This window comes from Bos javanicus, chromosome 16, assembly GCF_032452875.1.
Source record: "Bos javanicus breed banteng chromosome 16, ARS-OSU_banteng_1.0, whole genome shotgun sequence".
Taxonomy (NCBI): Eukaryota; Metazoa; Chordata; class Mammalia; order Artiodactyla; family Bovidae; genus Bos; species Bos javanicus.
The window spans coordinates 65,283,962-65,305,930 of record NC_083883.1 but is presented as its reverse complement, the minus strand read 5'-3'; the positions used below and the strand labels follow the sequence as shown (position 1 = coordinate 65,305,930).

At 37.3% G+C, this 21,969-nt stretch overlaps 1 protein-coding gene across 12 annotated transcripts in view; it reads right to left on the bottom strand.

The window, feature by feature from the left end:
* Positions 1-21,969, bottom strand: part of SMG7 (SMG7 nonsense mediated mRNA decay factor) — an 85,995-nt gene that overhangs the window by 23,283 nt on the left and 40,743 nt on the right. For all 12 annotated transcript variants that reach the window (XM_061383422.1, XM_061383425.1, XM_061383424.1 and 9 more), the window contains 7 exons: positions 17,588-17,619; positions 14,942-15,059; positions 13,094-13,226; positions 3,305-3,476; positions 2,053-2,124; positions 1,084-1,234; positions 594-729 (listed from right to left, as the gene is read on the bottom strand). In XM_061383422.1, coding sequence (XP_061239406.1) covers positions 594-729; positions 1,084-1,234; positions 2,053-2,124; positions 3,305-3,476; positions 13,094-13,226; positions 14,942-15,059; positions 17,588-17,619 — 814 coding nt within the window. The remainder of the gene's footprint in view (positions 1-593; positions 730-1,083; positions 1,235-2,052; positions 2,125-3,304; positions 3,477-13,093; positions 13,227-14,941; positions 15,060-17,587; positions 17,620-21,969) is intronic.

Sequence of the window (21,969 nt, the reverse complement as noted above, 5' to 3'; positions counted from 1 at the left end):
AATATTATATATATTTTACTACATCATTTAAACTAAGTTAATATACTAATAAAAATTACTTTCATACATATAACTAGAAAAAAGGTTCCTTAATTTTATCTCCTTGTACAAATTAGTGAAATATATGCCTGCTGAATGAAATTCTCATTACTTTCCTTCAGTCAATCACAAATCCTGAGGGATCAAAGCACAGTAAGAACAATGAGCTCAGTTCACAGAATGGAATTACTACCAATAAAGTAGGCAACCAGATCACATCTAAATACAGAAAACATCAAATGCAGGACTTCCAAAACTGAGAAAAGAAAGGTGCTCGATCTGACAGGGAAGGAGGAAAATTTGTCTTTTCCCACTATGATATTTTCTGCCAAATGGCAGCTACTTAGTGAAAACATGTCTGCTATATTTCTTTATATAGATAGCACCTCAGTTTAAACTGAAGGAATGCGGTTTGCCAGAATTTCACATGCTTTAAATTTTGGTTTTATCAGCATTTCATAATTAAGTAATGACATAAAACTGGGAGTGAGTCTCCTCCAAATCATATGCTTCCTCATTTAGACAAGAAAAAATTCTGTTTAAAAAAATCTAACCTTAAACTGTTCTTCCAACTTCTCTCGAAGAGGGCTCAACTTTTCCAAGCTCTTACTCAGGTACACATGACCGTGGAATTTAATAAAGGCCTTGATGAAGTCAGAAACACCCCATTTGGTTTTCACCTCATCCCGGCTGAAATGAAAGAAAAACTTTCATGAATCTTAAACAGCAAAATGGCTCAAACGTCTTGCAGGAGAATTTGATTTTCAAAAACACATTATTTGAGCACCTGTGTGTCAGGGAGTGAATTGTGTTCTCAATGACTTTTCAACTGTAACACGCTCAGATGAATTAGTACTCAGCAGCCTGTACTACTCCACTGGGAACAACTCAGAGACTGGTTGAAATTCAGTGGCGACTACATGCAAAACTGTTGTAATACATATGTTTAGATTTTAGGCAAATATGAGAGACAGGAAGCATGAGCAACTGGCTATTATTTCTTGTATGCCCAAATTTGAGTCCATTTGGAAAAGTCAACCTTACCTTTCCAGTGCTTTAGAAAGTGCTTTTTGTAGATTAGTAGAGGCAGCTGGGAAAGGGAATTTCACAGCAATGCTTCTGCAGTAGTAGAAAATTGTAGTCAGATGGTCTCCTTTGGAAGAAGCTAAGATAGCCAACTGATTGTAAGGCTGACCTAGAGGAGAAAGGTAAGATTCTAAAGTAATCCAAGATGCAATGAAGTCTTGCTATCACAGAATGCAGAAGGTCAGTTTTTAAATCTCTGTATTAACAATGGGGAGCATTTTATAAAGTAAATCCCATGACTAGCTCGTTAAAAATGGCCTAGTAGCACACTTTAGTGATGGCACATAGGTTAAAAAGTCATATGATTAGGGTGGAGGGCACTCTAAGTTCAAATAAGACTTTGGAAAGGGCTAGACAGGAAGTATTTTTTGCTTTGTGGGTCAGTCTCTACCACACCTACTCAACTCTGCCACTGCAGTGGGAAAGTAGCCACAGACAGCATGAAACAGTGTGTCCCAATGCCATCCCTGCTTGCAAGGGACTCCTTTAGAATCTAACGGACTTTCAATGAGGCTTAACAAGAATGCATATCACCAAACACCTACAGTAATTTAATTCAAGAATCACTCCTAACGCCCATTTAGAGAGCCATCAAAAGACAAAAGCATTATCTTTTTGTAATAAGAGAGAATTTTTCTAGGAGGGAAATTATGGTATTAAAAAGAAAATTATTATTATTATTCTTGGGGAAGCCAGTTGTTGAAGCAATTTTAGATCCCATTAGAGGATATTCTATTCATAGTGCTTTACTGACAACAGTAATAATATTTTTATTTCCAATTGCACAGAATATACAGTTAAAAGGAAAAATACAATAATCAATACCAAAACTGAAAATATCTTTTGGCTTCTTACACTTAAAAGAGGAGCCCTGAACTACCTATTTTCTATTTTTCTACTGAGAGTAAAGTGTCATAACCAACTCACCATTAGAGGGGACAAGCTGAGCCGCATGCCTATAGTAGGACTCTGCCTGGCTGGTCTGGTTTCTGTATCGAGCTAAGAGGAAGGAAAAAAAAAGCTCAGTTTAAAAACAAACACACAGATAAAAACAACCATTAGGGTAATTCCAAAACAGCTATAGTTTAAAGATTTAAAGTTAATAAATACATTAAAATTAAGTTAAGATGATTAAAGACAAAGCATTTTAAAACAAATTAACTACAGGATTACGTGTGAAGTGTCCATCCGGCCTTCCTATCTGGGACACTCAGCATGGAACCCACTTCAAAGCTTACCTAGGCCCCATTTTCAGGTCCTCCAGTGTCATGCCATCACCAGCTCTCACTATGGACTATGCTGGTGACCTGGGGCCGGCCCACAGAAGGGGTGAGTTATATGGCACTTAAAAACAAAACAAAACAAAAAACACTATACAATATGATCTGAAATTTATGTATTTCTTTAATATCTTTATAAAGTGATTTTGAAAAATGCCTCATACCTATTGAAATATTATTCATGTGTGTGCAAAGAACACACTGAAAGCAAAAGCAATCTAGATATACTACTACTCGATGAATCTCCCTGTAGAAATTGGTGCTTGCTTTGATGTGACCTCTCCTGGAGTGAATGATTTATGACATCAAGAAATCTAAAAATCTCTGAATGTAAATCCACTCCTTGTTATTTGAGGACAGTCAAAACATAATCCTATAGTTAATTTGTTTCACAACCCTTTTTAGGTCACCTTAAAAGAATGAACAAGAATATATATATTACATAACATTCCCAGATAAAATATATAAAATGGAAATACAAATCAAACTGTAAAAAGCAAACAATTAAAAATGAACTTTTAATGCACTGGTAGGAAGAAAAGAAGGCAACCCAGCTTCAGAAGGAGTAATTTGTATAAACTCCACAATTCCAAAGGAATACAGTCTTTCAGAAAATATTATGGCATCACTTTGAAAAATTAAGCTTTGATTACATTTTTGCTGGTTTATTATTTGCCTACATCTGCATAAAATCTGAATATGAAAGTTACTTCCTTCAAAATCCTTTGCCAATCCCAAAGCATTCAGAAAATCAAAGTTTCTTAAAATTCATTTTATAGTTTTCTCTTATGACAATCTAAGTTGTACGTGTATGCTTGTTTAAAAGAAAATAATCTTTCTATGACTACTCCAAAGAAAAGCATGAATGTATTATCAATTCCTTCACACCAAGGGCTCACCAATGTCTCCAAGGTGAACGAGGCAGTGCTGGCAGATATAGGAACAGGAGCTAGACTGTGGCTTCACTATGGCGCTGGTATGCGTCTGTTTATTGCTGATAATTCCCAACTGGGAAGACTTCACACGGCATGGTAAATCTACATTAAACACTGTACACAGTTCTTGTAATAACTGAAAGGAAAACATGAGCAAGGATTAGTATTAAGTCAGAAGTGCTCTAACAGTAATGTTGGTATACTTTAACATGTGTAACTAATATTACATACTGCTAAGACCTAAGATAGGACAACCTTTCATAGGATAACTAGTAACATTCATTACAAATCATATCATTTGACTTGCCAAGTATTAGAGCAATCCAAGATGTACATCTAAAAGGAACAGCAGCAATTTAGGAAAAAAATGATTTTACCTGAGTAGGCTATTCAGATTCATTCAGCAAGCAACTCCATGAAATTACCTCTCTCTATTTTGTTTTCCTCTTAGAAACACACAAAACTCATTAAAGACTAATTGATTACAAATTTGGAGAAGGCAATGGCACCCCACTCCAGTACTCTTGCCTGGAAAATCCCATGGATAGAGGAGCCTGGTAGGCTGTAATCCATGGGATAGCGAAGAGTCGGACACGACTGAGCAACTTCACCTTTCACTTTTCACTTTCCTGCACTGGAGAAGGAAATGGCAACCCACTCCAGTGTTCTTGCCTGGAGAATCCCAGGGATGGGGGAGCCTGGTGGGCTACCGTCTATGGGGTCACACAGAGTTGGACATGACTGAAGCGACTTAGCAGCAGCAGGTTACAAATTTGACTTAAATACAAACCAACATATTTGGCAGACTTCAGGAGTTTCTTGAGATTTATTTTCTTAAGCCCGAGGTCAAACTTGGGTCTCTGCATACACAGATCTATACATCTGTAGAGATCTGGAAGGAACTTTTGACATTATGTAGACATCCACTTCTTTCTTCCTTTCTTCTCTAGTTTTATGGTATGAGAGGGTTCCTTCTCTCACTGAGAAATAACTTCTCTGTCTGAGCATGTTGTTTCATTCTTTTCTGCCTCCTGCCTGTCATCCCCTCATTTTAAAAATCTACTTTCAACTTATCAAGCTTCTTTGCTATGGCCTATGAAATGGTGCCCACAAAAAAAAACAGTAATTATTATTGTAAGACAAAACACACAGAACCAAAGCATTTTCCCTTGACTCTAGATTTCTCCTTTAGCAAGCTTCTAATGTCTCTTCTTCTCAACAGAATTCCTTCAAAGGAGTCCACAAGTATCATATCTGCTTTCTCAATTCCTAGTCCCTCCTTAGTCCATTATGATCTGACTTTCACACAGCCTCTCCACTCCCCATCCCACCATCTACAACCACTCTACTGAAACTGCTGTCAAAGACTTCTTGTTAAAAATAAGCACATACAATGGATGTTTCCTAGTCATCCTCCTATTGGATCTCTCTGTCACATTGAAAACAGCTGATTTTATGACTGATCACTAAGCTTGCCAGTTCTTTTTTTCTTGCCAATCATTTCTTTTCAGTGTCCTTCATTCAAAGACTTTTCTTCCCCCACATTTATAGCCTCAAGCACTTAATTCTTGGCCCTCCACACAGCTCTTCACATTCTACTCTCATTCATTCAAATATTTACTTACAAGCAGATGACACCACCCTTATGGCAGAAAGTGAAGAAGAACTAAAGAGCCTCTTGATGAAAGTGAAAGAGGAGAGAGAAAAAGTTGGCTTAAAGCTCAACATTCAGAAAATTAAGATCACAGCATCCGGTCCCATCACTTCATGGCAAACAGATGGGGAAACAGTGGAAACAGTGGCTGACTTTATTTTTCTGGGCTCCAAAATCACTGTGGATGGTGACTGCAGCCATGAAATTAAGATGCTTACTCCTGGGAAGGAAAGTTAGGACCAACCTGCTGCTGCTGCTAAGTCGCTTCAGTCGTGTCCGACTCTGTGCGACCCCATAGACGGCAGCCCACCAGGCTCCGCCGTCCCTGGGATTCTCCAGGCAAGAACACTGGAGTGGACCAACCTAGACAGCATATTAAAAAGCAGAGACATTAATTTGCCAACAAAGGTCCGTCTAGTCAAGGCTATGGTTTTTCCAGTGGTCATGTATGGATGTGAGAGTTGGACTATAAAGAAAGCCGATCGCTGAAGAACTGATGCTTTTGAACTGTGGTGTTGGAGAAGACTCTTGAGAGTCCCTTGGACTGCAAGGAGACCCAAGCAGTCCATCCTAAAGGAGATCAGTCCTGGGTATTCATTGGAGGGACTGATGGTAAAGCTGAAACTCCAATACTTTGGCCACCTGATGAGAAGAGCTGACTCATCTGAAAAGACCCTGATTCTGGGAAAGATTGAGGGCAGGAGGAGAAGGGGACGACAGAGGATGAGATGGCTGCGTGGCATCACCGACTCGATGGACATCGGTTTGGGTAAACTCCGGCAGTTGGTGATGGACAGGGAGGCCTGGCATGCTGTGGTTCATGGAGTCGCAGAGAGTCGGACATGACTGAGTGACTGAACTGAACTGAACTGATTATCATTCAAATACTTGGTTATTGTATCACACATCCATGGAAAACAATAGGGACACAGAGATAAATAAAAAAATCTGTGTGCTTAAGGAGCTCACAGCTAAATGAGCGAGACAGGTACATAAATTAGGGAAGGGAGAGTAGGAGAGACGAGGAAGAGAGAGAAAAATAACATACACGATAGCATAAACCAATGGAATATTCTATGCCTGTAATAAGTTTCACTCCCTGGGCTATGTGTTTGTCTCACTTAATCCTTGTGATAAACTAGTAGCAATGCAATATGTTGCTTCAACACAGGTATGAAGCTCCATTTTTTTCAGATGAGGGTATGAAAGCAACAAAAATACTGAGTTGTTTGACAAATATTACAGAATTAGAAATACCTTGATTCAAACACCACTCTCTCTAATAAGTACAGATTTCACAAAACAAGATACCTTGGGGGACCCAACTCAGAATGATATATAATATCTCACCCTTTTCCTAAGATAAAAAGCACCTCTACAGCCAAATATAAAATCCTATATTCCCTTCTCACGAAACACAGGGGTTACCTACAACTGTACTTATACCTGTACACTTGCAATGTGCAAGAAATTTACTGACATAAAACTGAGCAAACAAAACTAGTGCCAAGAAAGTCTGAAAACAGAAAAAAAGGAACAAAAAAAGGGAAAAACCCTAAAACAGATTCTGTGGAAGATAGCAAGAACAAACATGACAGAGGATAAACAAACAATTGAGTTCTACAGGTACTGAAAGAACAGACTGGAGAATTAGGCACAGCTGATTATCTATCAAGAAGAAAAAAAAGATATTTAAGAAAAGTAAATCAAATACGGTTGAAACTTCATGTGGCTGTCTTATAATAAAATTTTTGCCTGAACCCAGGAGTTGTAGGTAGAGATACTGGAAAAATTCCTGCTGGTTCAAAGGATTCCAGGTGAGAAAGCACGAGTTGAGGCAGAAACAAGGTGGGACTAAAGAGAAACAGATGTTTAATAAGCTGAACAAAACTGTATTTGGCAATTATTCTGTGAAAACTCTATTATACTATTCCACTGCTACTTAGCTCTTCAATCTACCCTAAGAATTTAGAACTAAATATGAATACACAGGGATTCCCTCATAGCTCAGTTGGTAAAGAATCTGCCTGCAATGCAGGAGACCCCAGTTCGATTCTTGGCTCGGGAAGATACCCTGGAGAAGGGATAGGCTACCCACTCCAGTATTCTCAGGCTTCCCTTGTGGCTCAGCTGGTAAAGAATCCGCCTGCAATGAGGGATACCTGGGTTTGATCCCTGGGTTGGGAAGATCCCCTGGAGAAATCCCCTGGAGAAGGGAAAGGCTACCACACTCCAGTATTCTGGCCTGGAGAATTCCATGGACGGTATAGTCCACGGGGTCACAAAGAGTTGGACTCAACTGAGTGACTTTCACTTTTCACTTTCACTATGAATACACAGAATATCTTTTAATTACTACAGATACTTAACGCTTTCTTTTTGGCTCCCATTTCTTAAGAGTAAGGACTACTCTACTGTTCTGTATTTTTATGTTTTAAAAAAACCCATACAGCATAATGTTACATCTTTACTTCATTTGGCAATTTGGTTCTGGTTTGAAGCACCATGCTTTAAATACCAATAGTTAACAAAACGATCTAAGTCAAAATCATCTTCACAGAAAACAGAAATGAGGATAATCATGTATCAGTCTCTTTTCAATCCATTCTAATCAGATTTCTATCTGGACCACTCAACTTAAGTCACATTTCATCAAATCCAAGATACCATAAATTGTAAGATGAACTATTATTTATGTAACAGAATAAAAAACTGCCAATTAAATGGTGAACTGACCATCTTTTGTAAATGTATCCCTATCTCAGAGGTGTTAAAATATGAAAAATGGTTTAGAAATGAGGAAATACGTATCCATCAATTTCACTAATGACTTCTGTGTGTCAAATCCAACTGGTCCTTTTGAATCACCTTACCTGATTTCTTTGTAGCACTCAACTGAGTTGGTTCCTCCTCCTCATAGTGAAGTGCTTTTCTCTTGTCTTCTAAGATACCACTCTGATTTACTCCTACTGAGATGTGGCTCCTCCTGTGCCAAACCTGTTCCCACCTAGTTTTATGGTTTTAAATGCAAAACCCTAATGTCTAAGTCAGGGTACTTTATTGTAATCGTAAATTTTACTCTGGCTCTGACCTTTTCACTGAGCTCCTAGCTTAGCTTATCGAATTACCTATTTGACCTCTCCACTTATATGTCAAACAGGCATCTATCTCCCTAGCGTAGCATGAATAGAGTTGTCTTTTCCTCAGTGTTCCCTATCTCAGTAAATGGTACAACCAGTCAACTAGCTGCTCAATATGATAACTTAAGTTATCTCTGACTCTTCACCTATCCTGATTCCATACATCTGATCCAATTTATTAGGAAGGCCTGGCCATACTTTAAAAATCCATCAATATCTTTCCATTACCACAGCAGCACAGTATCTACCTTCCATTCTTGACCCCTGATAAATCAATCTCCAAGTAACATCCAAAGTAATCTTTTAAAAATACAAATTTTATCATGCTATTCCCGTCTACTTCCCAATGACTTGCAACTATACTTCAGATTAAAATTCAAAACTCATCTTAGTCTATAAAGCTGTACAATGATTTGGACCTGGTGTACTTCCCTAGTCTGGTAGCTTAATCTGCACCACATGTCATCAAAAAAGATGTACAGAACATTATTGTTTACAACATCATTTAACTGTTTCAATTACCAAGTCAAGATAACCAAAAAAATGTTACTAACAAGTTCTATTAATGTTGAGACCTGAAAAAAGTTTACGGCTGCTCATTCTATGACTCAACCAGGGGCTGTGGAATGCAGTGGGGGAAAGATCAATACTTACTACAAAAATTTCACAAAACAAATTTCAAAATTAGATTATTTATATATTTTCCTTTATAAAACAATATTTTGAGACATTTAGTGGTTTTATTATTGACTTGCTCATAAAATGTTTTTGCAAATAACCTGCTACCTCAACAAAAATGATTCCTGCTATACTTCCTTGCAGATTTGTTTGGATTTATCAGTGTCCAATCAAATGAGAATCCCAGGGATGGGGAAGCCTGATGGGCTGCCGTCTATGGGGTCGCACAGAGTCAGACACGACTGAAGTGACTTAGCAGTAGCAGTAATCAAACCCTTAGAAATGGGCTACAGGTGTGTCACATCATAAAAAAAAGGTTAAGAATCATTTTTCAAGATATTCTGTGTAATGGCTAATATAAAAATGTACTGCAGAAGGTGGATACTCTATTGGGTTGGCCAAAAGGTTCATTCTGGTCTTTCCATAAGATCTTTTGGCCAATCCAATACCTGCCCCAAGTCTCTACTGCTCCTCCCGACTTCAGGTGTGTTCACAGTTTAGATTTCCACTACATGGAGGAAGGAGGAGATTTAGGGTGGAGATGAGACTGGAGTTTTAAAACTAGACTGTTTATTATAAAAACCTAAGAGCAATGAGAATGGTACAAAATCTATCCGAAAGGTTATGATGGGAATCTGGAATTCAAAGAAGTATAGTTCAAAGTAGTAACTGGGGGGGTGTGGGCTAGGAATAGGGAGACATACCATTTTTGTTAATACCCCCATTGAGCTTAGACTATTCAACTAAAGTTTAGAGTCCAACTGTATACATAATTTTATATCGTGATTTTTCATTTAATATAATTTCCTCATCATAAAAAAAAAATCTTCATAAACAGGACCTGCTGCTGCTAAGTAGCTTCAGTCGTGTCCGACTCTGTGAGACCCCACAGACGGCAGCCCACCAGGCTCCCCTGTCCCTGGGATTCTCCCGGCAAGAACACCGGAGTGGACTGCCATTTCCTTCTCCAATAAACAAGAACTAATTAAATTTAAAAGCTTTTGCAGAGCAAAGAAAACTGTCAACAAAATGAAAACACCACCTACCAAATGAGAGAAAACTGATAAGGGGTTAATATCCAAAATACATAAACTGCTCATAAAACTTAAGATCAAAAAAAACAAATAACTGGATTAAAAAATGCCAGAAGATCTGAATAAACACTTTTTCAGTGAAGACATACCGATGGCCAACAGGCACATGAAAAGAGGCTCAACACTGCCAGTCATCAGAAAAATGCAAATTAAAACCACAATGAGTTATTACCTCACACCTGTCAGAATGGTTATCAATCAAAAAGAGCACCAATAACAAATGTTGATGAAGAACTGGAGAAAAGGGAGCCCCCATACACTGCTGGTGGAAATGTAAGTTGGTACAGTCAGTGTGGAAAACAGTATGGAGGTTTTTCAAAAAAATAAAAACAGAACTACCCAATTACCTAGCAATTCCACTCCTGCTCCTGGGCATATAACTGAAAAAAAACCAAAAACACTAATTCAAAAACATCCATGCACTTCAATGTTCACAGGAGCATTATATACAACGGCCAAGATACGGAGACAACCCAACTGTCCATCAACAGATGAATGGATAAAAAAGATGTGGGGGGTGTGTGTGTGTATCTCCACAAACAATGGGATACTACTAAGCCATAAAAGAGAATGAAAATTTGCCACCTGCAACAACATGGACTTGGAAGAGATTATATTAAATGCAATGTCAGATAGAGAAAGGTACATGCCTGTATGTTATCATTTACACGTGGAATCTAAAAAACACAACAAAATAGTAAATATAACAAAAAAATGAAACAGACTCACAGATAAAGAAAACAAACTAGTGGTTACCAGCTAGGAAAGGCAAAGGAGAGAGGAGAGGCAGAGGTAGGGGATGAAGAGGTTCAAACTGTTATGTGCCAAATAAATAAGCCATAAGGACATAATTACGCAGCACAGGGACTATAACCAACATTCATAATACATTAACAGAGCAAGTGTTTCCCAGATGGCACTAGTGGTAAAGGCCCTGCTTGCTAATGCAGAAGACATAAGACAGGTGGGTAGGTTTGATCCTTAGGTCGGGAAGATCCCCTGGAGGAGGGCACGGCAACCCACTCCAGTATTCTTGCCTGGAGAACCCCATGGACAGAGGAGACTGGTGGGCTACAGTCCACAGGGTGAAAAAGAGTCAGACACGACTGAAGTGACTTAGCAAGCACACAGGCATAAACAGAGTACAACCTTTAAAAATTGTGACTCACTATACTGTATACCTGAAACTTACATAATATTGTACATCAGCTAAACCTCAATAAAAAAAAACTTCATAAATACCATTTATAATAGTTTTGTAATTCCATTTTACAGATGGTTTATAATTTATTTAACCATTACTCTATTGTAAGATATTGGTGTTGCTTCCAAATTTTAGTATATGAATATAATACCTATTTGTTCCTTTAAATGTAATTGTTAAATATCTGTTGATCTATGGACAAATGCACAAAGAAAAACCTGTACTGTAAGAACAACAACTATGTAACTTCTGTATTTCAAAAAACTTCAAACAAAATGAAAGGACAAGAAGAAATTGGAGCAAAAGATGTCTGTCAAAAAAAAAAAAAAGGAAGAAAAATTAATATCCCTATGCAGAAAGAGCTCAGATACATTACTACAGAAAAAATTAAGAGTCTGAACAATGGATGGGGGAAAATAAATGATTAAACTGATTGTATAAAATACAAATATCTAATAAAGAATGAAAGAAGTTCAACATCACTAGTAACTAGACATTAAATTATTCTTCATCTATGAAGTATGTTATTCAATTCATCATTCATTTGCCTTTACTGAAATACTTAACGCTGTTCAGTGTATATCAAGATAGACACGTGCATACACTGTTGATGGAAATTTAAAAACATAAATGATAACTTTCCGGGAAAACAAAAGTGATTATCAATAGTGTTAAAAACTCTACTCATGAGTAATTTATCCTGAATGAGAGGGTAAGGAAAAATGCTTTGACTTTTTATAATTTTAAAATCTCTTGGCATTGGTATGCATTTTTTATAACGGAAAAGCCAAAAAAAAGTATCTATTAATATACCCATCTCATTTAGACTGGATAGTCTTTTGATAGTTAAAGATGGCCTCTCTTCCCTCTAATCTTCTAGTATTGTGTCTTACAAAGAAAAGACTTTTAACAGTTACATGCAGAATGAATTAACCTTTTAATACCTGCCCTAAGGATTAGTCAAGTCAAACCACAACCCTTCTCTCCAGAAATACCAACTTTTGCTAAAAGCTGGAAGCAATTAAAAAATGAAGTGTGAGAACAAGAAACATACTTGACTTCTTTCAATGATGAACAATGATTAATTTTTTAGTCTAAGTAAATCTATAAGATGGTGGCTATTTGATATCTTTCAACAGTCTTTTCTAAACAGCAAAACCAAAATAGACAAAATATAGGTAGCACTGGTCAAACAGCAGCACAGACAGAAGGTTCTGTGAATTTCTTTGGTGCAAGCTCCTCAAAATCTTGCCTTGTCATTGTAAGATGAGAATTTATACACATTTTATTAAATTATGAATGCTATTACAAGTGGATGGGATGAAGTTTTCAAAGGAATTCTGCTTAAATAAAATTCATTGTCCAAAAAGAATTATTCGTCTGTCCAAAAAAGAATCATTCTACCTCATGTGATTTAGAAGTCATATCAAGATGTAACTAAGGGCAGGGAAAGTTTCTGAGAACAATAAAAAACAGCTTATTATTCAAACTGAGGAAAGGCTACTGTATCTCTTAGGTAGCTTAACAGCATTTGAAGCTCTAGATATATTCTACTATATATTTAATACTAGAGAAACTCACTTGAGATCAGAGTCTGACTTTCTTACCTGGCACAACTGGCTGTTACTTTCTTAGTGACTATACCCATACATTCACGTTTGCTCTAATGAAGCAAAGTCAGTTCACTTGTAACTGTACTTGTGCTGCTTCACTAAGGCATTGCTCTCATTACCCTTTTTCTAGTCATACAATTATACCTCCAACCTTTAAGGTGAACCATCACCTTTTAAAGAGCAGAGACTTTACTGTTTTAATAGTCTTATGGTAAATAATTTTGGACATTTTTTTTTTTGAGATTACAGATGATCCACTCCTAGACATACCATACTATGGGTACGTAAAGTGCCTATACAAATAAGGTGTGCACAAAGGGAATAATCACCACTGATTTTTAGGAAAACTGGTATGTAGTGCCGAACTCACCTGAGTATAGAAGCCACTAGCTGCCTCTAGGAACAGAGAAAGGTTTGCCTGAACTTCACTCCGATTCGGGTTTGCTCGATTCTTTGCCTGGCCTTGTAGTGTTGTGATCTGATTCTTAAAGGCATGATTCCAGCTGAAAACAAAATGTAATTCTATTTGGTATAGCAGTGACTCACTGGGCAGACACTGGTCCCCCTGAGAACAAGAAAGAACTGTTTGTTATAATTATAACACACTGGACAGTAAACCTGCATTAAAGTTATTCACTTAAATAACTTTATGCTCCCCTTTGAACATGATTAGACAAGCAGTAGAATGCAACTGACCTTAGTAAACACTTACCAAATGTTCGAATAATCAGACTGTGGCTTCAGTTATTAATCTTTTAGGGTTACTAGAGTTAGAACCTATTTAGGAATCCCGGTACAAACTTAGAACTACAGTGGTAAGACCAAAGTAAAAGTAAGCTATTAACAAATTTTCATACATTGTATCATCGCATCAAAAAATGTCTTCTATCACGTGGCATGCCTGGGGGGGGGGGTGGCGGTGGGGTGGTGGTTTCCTTATAAATATTAAGCCATATTTCTTATTTCTCTAAAACTTATTTCCCACAACACTTGGTTCTATTTCTATTTAATAGTTTTGTTTCTCTTGGGGTTAATATTTTTGCTAGAGCTTGAAATATAAACTTATTTTTGACATTTCAGTTTTGGCTATTCAAACTAAGAAACAACACAGTGCTGAAATATGGCATACCAAAATCCTGTTATAAAATGCCTTTCATTCATTAATCAAGTTGTACAGAGAGTCATTTTAAATTTAGTTATGGTGAAGTACAGTTGCTCCCTAATTTGGAAATCACAGGGGGGAAAGAAAGAAACAAACAAAAAAACAGAACTAAGAAGGAAGGAAGATATACTGGCTTCATTAAAGGATGCCAACACAGATAAAGGGTTTACAACCTACCTGGAAAGTACCTATTTCTTTATCAACGGCAGCTTTTGAGACTCTTTTGAAGCACTGGGGTTTTTAATGATTTCTGAGGGCAATCATTCCCTCAGCAATTTTGATGTCATCTTATCCATGATTCTAATATCAAAAATACGCGTTTGAGTGGTTGTGATTAAATTCTATTACTAGGTCTTCTAACAATATAAAGGTCAGGTGTGCAAAAATCAGGAAAATTAGATTAGGAAAAACTAATTTTCACCACAACTTAGGTAAACAGAATATTCTTGATTTTTAATTTTCCACCAGGTTAATGTCCTTGTTTCAGTTTATAAGGCAAGGCCTTCCATGGAAGAATTTATTTACTCACTTGGGAATCTGGTTATCTGCCATTTCACAGCTCATAGAAAGAATGAGTGGAATAGCCTAAATACGTAAAATTTTTCTTAGTCTTGTTGGGAAGTGGGGGAAGGAAATATCTACTTATTTGATTAAAAGGAACAACTTTCCTTACAATGTATTTTCCTTTGGGAGAGACTTATAGAATCGCATTTATCAAAGAAAGCCTGCTCTGAACACTTCCTTTTCTAAATCATAGTTTAAATACAGGACTGAATACAATACAGAGAATCCAAACACTGTTTCTTTGCACTTGAAATATATACAGATTTGTTTTTATGATATGCCCTAAACACCTTAATAAAACCCAACTCTGAACATTTCTCTTTACACCAAAGGTCAGTTTGTTCAAAACATCACAAATATTAGAATTTCTTTTTTTTCCCATTGAGATAGCTTACTCTGAAATAGGTTAAAAAGAAACAACCAAACTGTTCTCTTCTAAAGTCTCGGTGAGATTCTTGATCTTACAGGGACATCCCAAATGGTAATACTTACAGATCCTGTTCTACTTTCTTGTCTAAAGCGTATTCCAAATCAGTAACAAGCATTTTCTGGTACAGGTCCTGCAGAGCCTGCCTGGATGTCCAGACTTCGGCTGGACCCAGCTTAGAATCTGAGTGACAAAACAAAAACAGTAGATAGATAAACAGATAGTTAAGGCCATTATGCCACACCAACAATTCCTTCACTCTCCATTCACCAAAGCAAAAACCCGCTTTAAATACATATCACAGACTGCTCCAAAAGTTTTATACTACTACATTTCAGATGAAACTTTCCACCTTTTGGCTAATGACTGAATCTTTCAAAATGCTTCTGTATTTGTCTTTTAGTTTTGAAATAACACCATGAAATGAAAAAGGCTTAAAAAAGAGAGAGAGAATGGTTCACCCTTTGATTTTGGTATGGATATTTATATATTTATACCACAGGAAGTCATATGCCTCATAAGAAGTCACCCCATTTGAAACGGTGGACTGCCAACTTATCTGTTTACTCTTACATTAATAACTGTATCTCTTTGTTCAAAGAAGCTTTTCTTCTTTTGAATCAATCTCACAATTGCCCTTACAGAAGCCTCCTGTCAGCTCACAATCCAGCAGTTGTTTGAGGATTCTGCTATTACTCCTACTTTCCTATATATGTCAAGCCAATAAAGTCATCGGTAGGCTGCTTGTCAAGACACTTTTGTGAGCAATGCATACTTGCTACTTAATGTCAATGAGCAGACAAGTGATTAAACTGCTCAAGAGGCCAAATGAGAGACTGGGTGCAAGATGAGAGCAGGAAGTCAGGCCACGACTACATGTAATACCAAACTGGGGCTGTATTGTCAGCCAGAGTCCTACAAGGCACATTAGCCTTTCCTATTACTAGGCTTTTGAGTGCAACAACCAATAGTGAGCTGCCTCAATAGAAGAACTTAATAATGGACTTTTCAATTATATATTTCTGACTGCTAGTTAGCCTGACTGGTTGCATTTCAAGGTTTTGCAACGGCATAGTCTTCACTCCTCTGTAGGTTTGCTATTAGTATCTATAGGCACCATAATCTTATTCTGCACACAGAATCTCCTAGATATTAGACTTAATCCTCACGAGAGTTTGCTAGAAACTAAAATATAGGGTCTATTTTTTGGTATCAGGTTCTTGGCCCTTTATTCAGCTTTTAATGACTAAATAAATAGATATATAGATGTATTCAACCCTGCTTCAACTCATCGGCTGCAGGGAAAGGATTTTAAGGTATCATTAACTCTGACCAATCAGACAGACTAGCATTTGAATGAGAAGACTTAATATCTTAGGGACAAGTCAGTCACCTTCTGGGTACAACAGATGTACCCTACAAAAGTCAAACCCTAAGCCTTCTTACTGAGGGTGTTCAAGAGTTAAGAAAATGTTAACAGTGTTCTTGCCTAGAGAATCCCAGGGACGGCGGAGCCTGGTGGGCTGCCATCTATGGGGTCGCACAGAGTCAGACACAACTGAAGCGACTTAGCAGCAGCAGCAGCAGCAAAAGGTATATAGACTGCCTGAGATTGCTCCATATACAACTTTTATTGCACAATGCAGATTACAATGCCAACACAAAGAGGCATAACAGAGCAGAGCACAGAGCTGATCCTGGTAGCCACAGTATGGAGGATAATGACAGCTACATTAATAACAGGAAGAACTGTAAACTAAGAAAAAGTGATTCGGGCTTTTTTTCCCCTTGAACAAGATGACAGTGAGATTACTCAAATTCTTAGAATATTAGCCTGCAACTCTGGAAATTGAGAAAAACACATCCAAACAGCCCATTTCCTCTTGGTTGTAAATTTTAGCAGGTATGCGGTTTACAACAAGTTTTACCCTCGTTGTGGGTTTCACTGCAGAACTAAAATCTTCAAAAATTAGAATGAGATCCACTAGCACCTGTATTTTTAAAAACATCTCAGCAGTCACACGGAAAGCATGCTGCTGTTGTGCAAACATTTCAGCACAGTTACACAGAAAGCATGCTGCTGTTGTGCAAACATTTCAGCACAGTTACACAGAAAGCATGCTGCTGCTGTGCTGTAAGAGAGCGTTTTAACCGCTACATGGTCGCCGCCATGTGTTTCCTAATTTTGAGTTCAAGTCATTTGCTCCTTTTTGCAGCTAAGTCCAATTATTCTTTCAAAAACACCTTGGCTATTATAGAAAACAAAAAGGTAAGAGAGAAAAGAAAAGTGGCAAGGTAGCTCAACTTAAAGGACTTTCAATTTGCAAGAGTTTTCCTGAAAATATTTTTCTCTGAAGGCTTATTTACTATTTAGGTTTGGGGAATTATAAACAGGAAGATATAAACCTAATGTTGGTACTTGTGTTTATATGGTAGATGAATCATTTTTTCTGTATCTCTTAAGTCGCTATAGTATGTCAAATTTAAATGATTATATGCATTAAACTAGGCAATATTCAAGTCAGTGTAGCACAGATTATAAAAAATTTTGATGAGCCATCTAGGTAAAAATTCAAAGTATAAAAACAATAAATATTAAAAAAACCTTTTGGCAACCAGGACAATACCACAAGTAGTATAATAAGATGACACACTTCTCTTAATTTAACAGTATAAAATAAGTTGTGAAAAACAAATGAGTCAGACAGTACCTGTCATGTCAGCCTTCAGGACTTCTGCCTGCCTAAAAAAGGGAAAAAGAACATCAATTAGAAACAAACTAGGCCTACCCAACGTAAGTAACACTAAAAGTTAAGTAAAATTGTATGACAAGAATGCAAATTAAAAAAAAAGAATGTATAGCAGCTCTATTTGTGGCACTGCAAACAGTGACCCTGCTTTAACATCCAGAATAGTAAGATCTTAGCAAACGGATGTCATTGCTTAGACGTTCACAGGGTCATCATGAACTCTTCTACCAAGTAGGGTTCACTTTCTTACTGTTTACTCCCAAATCTAATACATTTAAAGATAACATTTATTAAATTAAAATTTTTCTGTCAATGAGGCCAGGAAATTCTGTGTTTCTCAATTCACTAGCCACTTTAACTATTTTAAATCTCCATCCTCCTCAAGCTGATTTCTGCCCTCTTCCCGAGTCTCAATTCTTTTCAGCAAAGGACAGTTCCATACCTCAGGGAAAACAACGCCCTTACTAAATAAAGGCTTACTATATTCACAGAACCCTCTTCTTTCTTACTCTTGTTAAAACACTAGAGGAAGCGTATATCTTGTTTAAGACCAGTAATTCCACTTAGGTATGCTCTTTCTAGTCTTTGTAAAAACTTCTGATCCTTTAATTACCACCTCCCCCCTCTTTCAACAATTTAAAAACTTCCCTCTGTTGGATGCTTCTCACAGAATATTTAAACATGCCCTACACTTTCACAGACTTTAAAATCTTCTATCCCATATTCTCCTCTAACCGCTGCTTCTTTTCTCTCTTCCCAAATTCTTCAAGAATTGACTGTATTCAAGAAACAAACTCATGATCCACCTCCACCCTCATCTCCGGTTTCTCTTTCTAGAGTTTTGTACATTACTAAATGCATCATGGCTTCCCAGTTGTGAAAAGCAGACACCTGGAAGTCATCCACGACAACATTCTCTCAAATCCCGGATAACCTATCAATGCCAAAGAATTCTACCTACTAAATACATCCTGAATCTGTAATTCTCCCTTTACTTCTTTTTCAGTCACTATCATTCAAGTTATAACCATCCATTGCCTGGACTATTGCAAAGCCACCACATTTTTTTCTCCACTTCACTCTTGTCTCCTTTCATTCTGCTTGCTCTATTGCTATCAGAGGGATCTTTAAAACATGCAAATCTGACCTCATCAACTGCCCTCTTAAAATCTTTTAATGACATCCCACTGCTTTTAGGGTGAAAATCAAGATCTTTAGTAAAGTGGTCTACAAAGCCCTGTGCACTCTGAAGAGAGCCTCTGTACTCTACTTCTATCATTATTCTGTTCTCTCCTTGATCCTTTTGCTCCAGTCCCTGGACTTCTTTCTAGATTCCCCAATGTGTTTGGCTCCCTTCACACTCAAAGCCTTTGTAAAGAAGAGTCCCTTTGCTAGAAATACCTCTTCCCCACTTTGTCTACTTAATTACTCATCCTTTGTCTCAGTCAGACATTACTTCTCAAGGAAGCTTTACTAAAACCCTACATGTGTGTGTGTGTGTATTAGTCACTCAGTCATGTCCGACTCTTTGTGACCTCATGGACTGTAGCCTGCCAGGCTCCTCTGTCCAAGGAATTCTCCAGGCAAGAATATTGGAGTGGGGTGTCATTCCTTTCTCCAGGGGAGCTTTTCAAACTAGGGATTGAACCTGGGCCTCCTGCATTGCAGGAAGATTCTTTACCATCTGAGCCACCAGGGAAGCCCTTGAACCCTACATACATGAAAGATATTCTTGTTTTATGTTCTTAAAGCACTTGTATTTTTTCTTCATAGTACACATCACAGATTTTAATGCACACCATCACAACTCCTATCCCTACACAGTCGGCATTCAACAAATATTTTTTAAGTGAAGAAAGAAAACAGGCTAAATTACAGTCATATACTATAAAAAGGTAAGAATATAAAGTTTAGAGATTTCCATGTTTAAAAACAAAATCTGACATAAAAGCTAGAGAACAGAGACTCTAAAATTTTTACTGTAAATTTTTATTATTTAATATCAACTGTGAATTTTAGTTTCATCAAAATATAACATTAATCTTTTTTCTTAGCTTTTAAAAAGTTTTTAAAAATTAAGCTTTCAAATATAACAGAAGCATAATAGGATCCTACAAAAACCACAAGCCACATAAGAACTATCACTATAAATGAACAATATCAAATACGCAGCTATGAAGTGAAGTGAAGTCACTCAGTCTCGTCTGACTGTCTGCGACCCCGTGGACTGTAGCCCACCAGGCTCCTCTGTCCATGGGATTCTCCAGGCAAGAAGACTGGAGTGGGTTGCCATTTCCTTCTCCAGGGGATCTTCCCGACCCAGGGATAGAACCCAGGTCTCCCGCATTGCAGGCAGACGTTTTAACCTCTGAGCCACCAGGGAACACCAATACACAGCTATACTAATCCTAAAAGATAACATCACATCAAATTCCATTATCCATTCAGCATAGTTTTACTGTTTGCTTTGAGTGCTAAACTTTTGCCATTAAAAAAACAAAACAAAACAAAACTTCACACAGTAGTTGATTTATGTCCTTAAAACCTAAGATCATATTTAGAAATACCTCACCTCTTAACCTACCAGTGTCACACCCTCCTGCCCTCACCCGAACCTAATTAGAGTACTAAAACTTAGGAACCTGAGACAACCAGCCGTACTTGTACATCTTCATTGGATTCAGTAACCTTTCATTCTGAGTAGCCAAGTTACTAAGGATATATTTTACAATGTATCCATATCTTGGAGATCTGACCAGTCCATCCTAAAGGAGATCAGTCCTGGGTGTTCATTGGTAGGACTGATTTTTGAAGCTGAAACTCCAATATTTGGCCACCTGATGCAAAGAGCTGACTCATTTGAAAAGACCCTGATGCTGGGGAATATTGAGGGCAGGAGGACAAGGGGATGACAGAGGATGAGATGGCTGGATGTCATCACCAACTCGACAGACATGGGTTTGGGTAGACTCCAGGAGTTGGTGACGGACAGGGAGGCCTGGCGTGCTGTGGTTCATGGGGTCACAAAGAATCGGACATGACTGAGTGACTGAACTGAACTGAATCCGTATCTTACCTAAAAACACATACTCTAGTATATACAAGATACACTGAGAATCATGTGTTTATAGATTGTTTTCTCATTCCGAACAAGATTTGCTTGTAAAGATGAACAAATACCATTTTGGTATCCTAAGATCTGCCTAATGAGGATACCAATTTCCAGTCAAATGAAGATTATATTGAGCATATAACAGGAACTATTTCCAAATAATCTGCTTCTCTGATAGGCCATCAGGAAGAAAAAAACTATAATTCTAACAGATTCTGGAACAGGCTTCCACTGATAAAGATCAAAATTTCACTATATATTTTTATATACCATTTTTATATAACCTGTCCAAGAAATATAAAACTAAAAATCTAAACACAAACAAAACTGCAAAAATGTCATAAAAACTATTTGACGTGAATGTCCAAGCATTTTGAAATTTCAAGAGTTTTGATACCTCAAGAATGACTAGGGAAGAGATGCTCACCTTTGAGCACAGTTCTCTCCTAGGTTCTGAAAGAGACACGTGTTAATAACTCTGATCAACTGAAATGGTAAAGAGAGTTAAACAGAAAATAAAACCATGGGAGACAGCCACTATGATTCCCATCCCATAAACAAGGAAATTGAAACTCTGAAATGTGGAAATAATCTGTCCATTATCACAAAACAACTAGGTACAATTAAGTACGAACTTAGTTCTTTCTGACTCTGAAGTTCAAGTTATTTTTATTTCAAGTTGGAATTAAAAATTCTATGACATAAAAAGCTAACACAGACTTAAACTAGGTTCAGTTTCGTGCTCTGTTGATTAAACCTTAACATTTAAGTCAACTAGTCTAAATTGAAGATCAGTTCACAAAAAATGAAAAACAAACCAAAAAAAAGATCAGTTCATATTAGGAAATAAATACCTGAGATTTCTACCAGAAAGACCACAAGAAGTAAAATTCATATTCTTGTGCAGTGGTCAGACCGTGGGTAAAATTTCCTCTTTCACAATGGATCAACTTTTGTAAATACATTTTATTGGAACAGTCTTGCCTAGTCATTTAGGTATCATCTATGGTTGCTTTCTGCTACAAGAGCAGAGGTGAGTAGTTAAGATAAAGACTACATGTCTCATCAAGCCTAAAACAGTTACTATCGGCCCCTTCACAGAAAAGGTTTGGCTCTCCTGCTCCAGGGAGTATTTGATCAAAAACAAGAAGTCGATATGTATAAATCCCCAAACCAAACAGTTTTCCCATGAGGAATCATCAATAATAGTCTCCTCAGAATAAAGATTTTT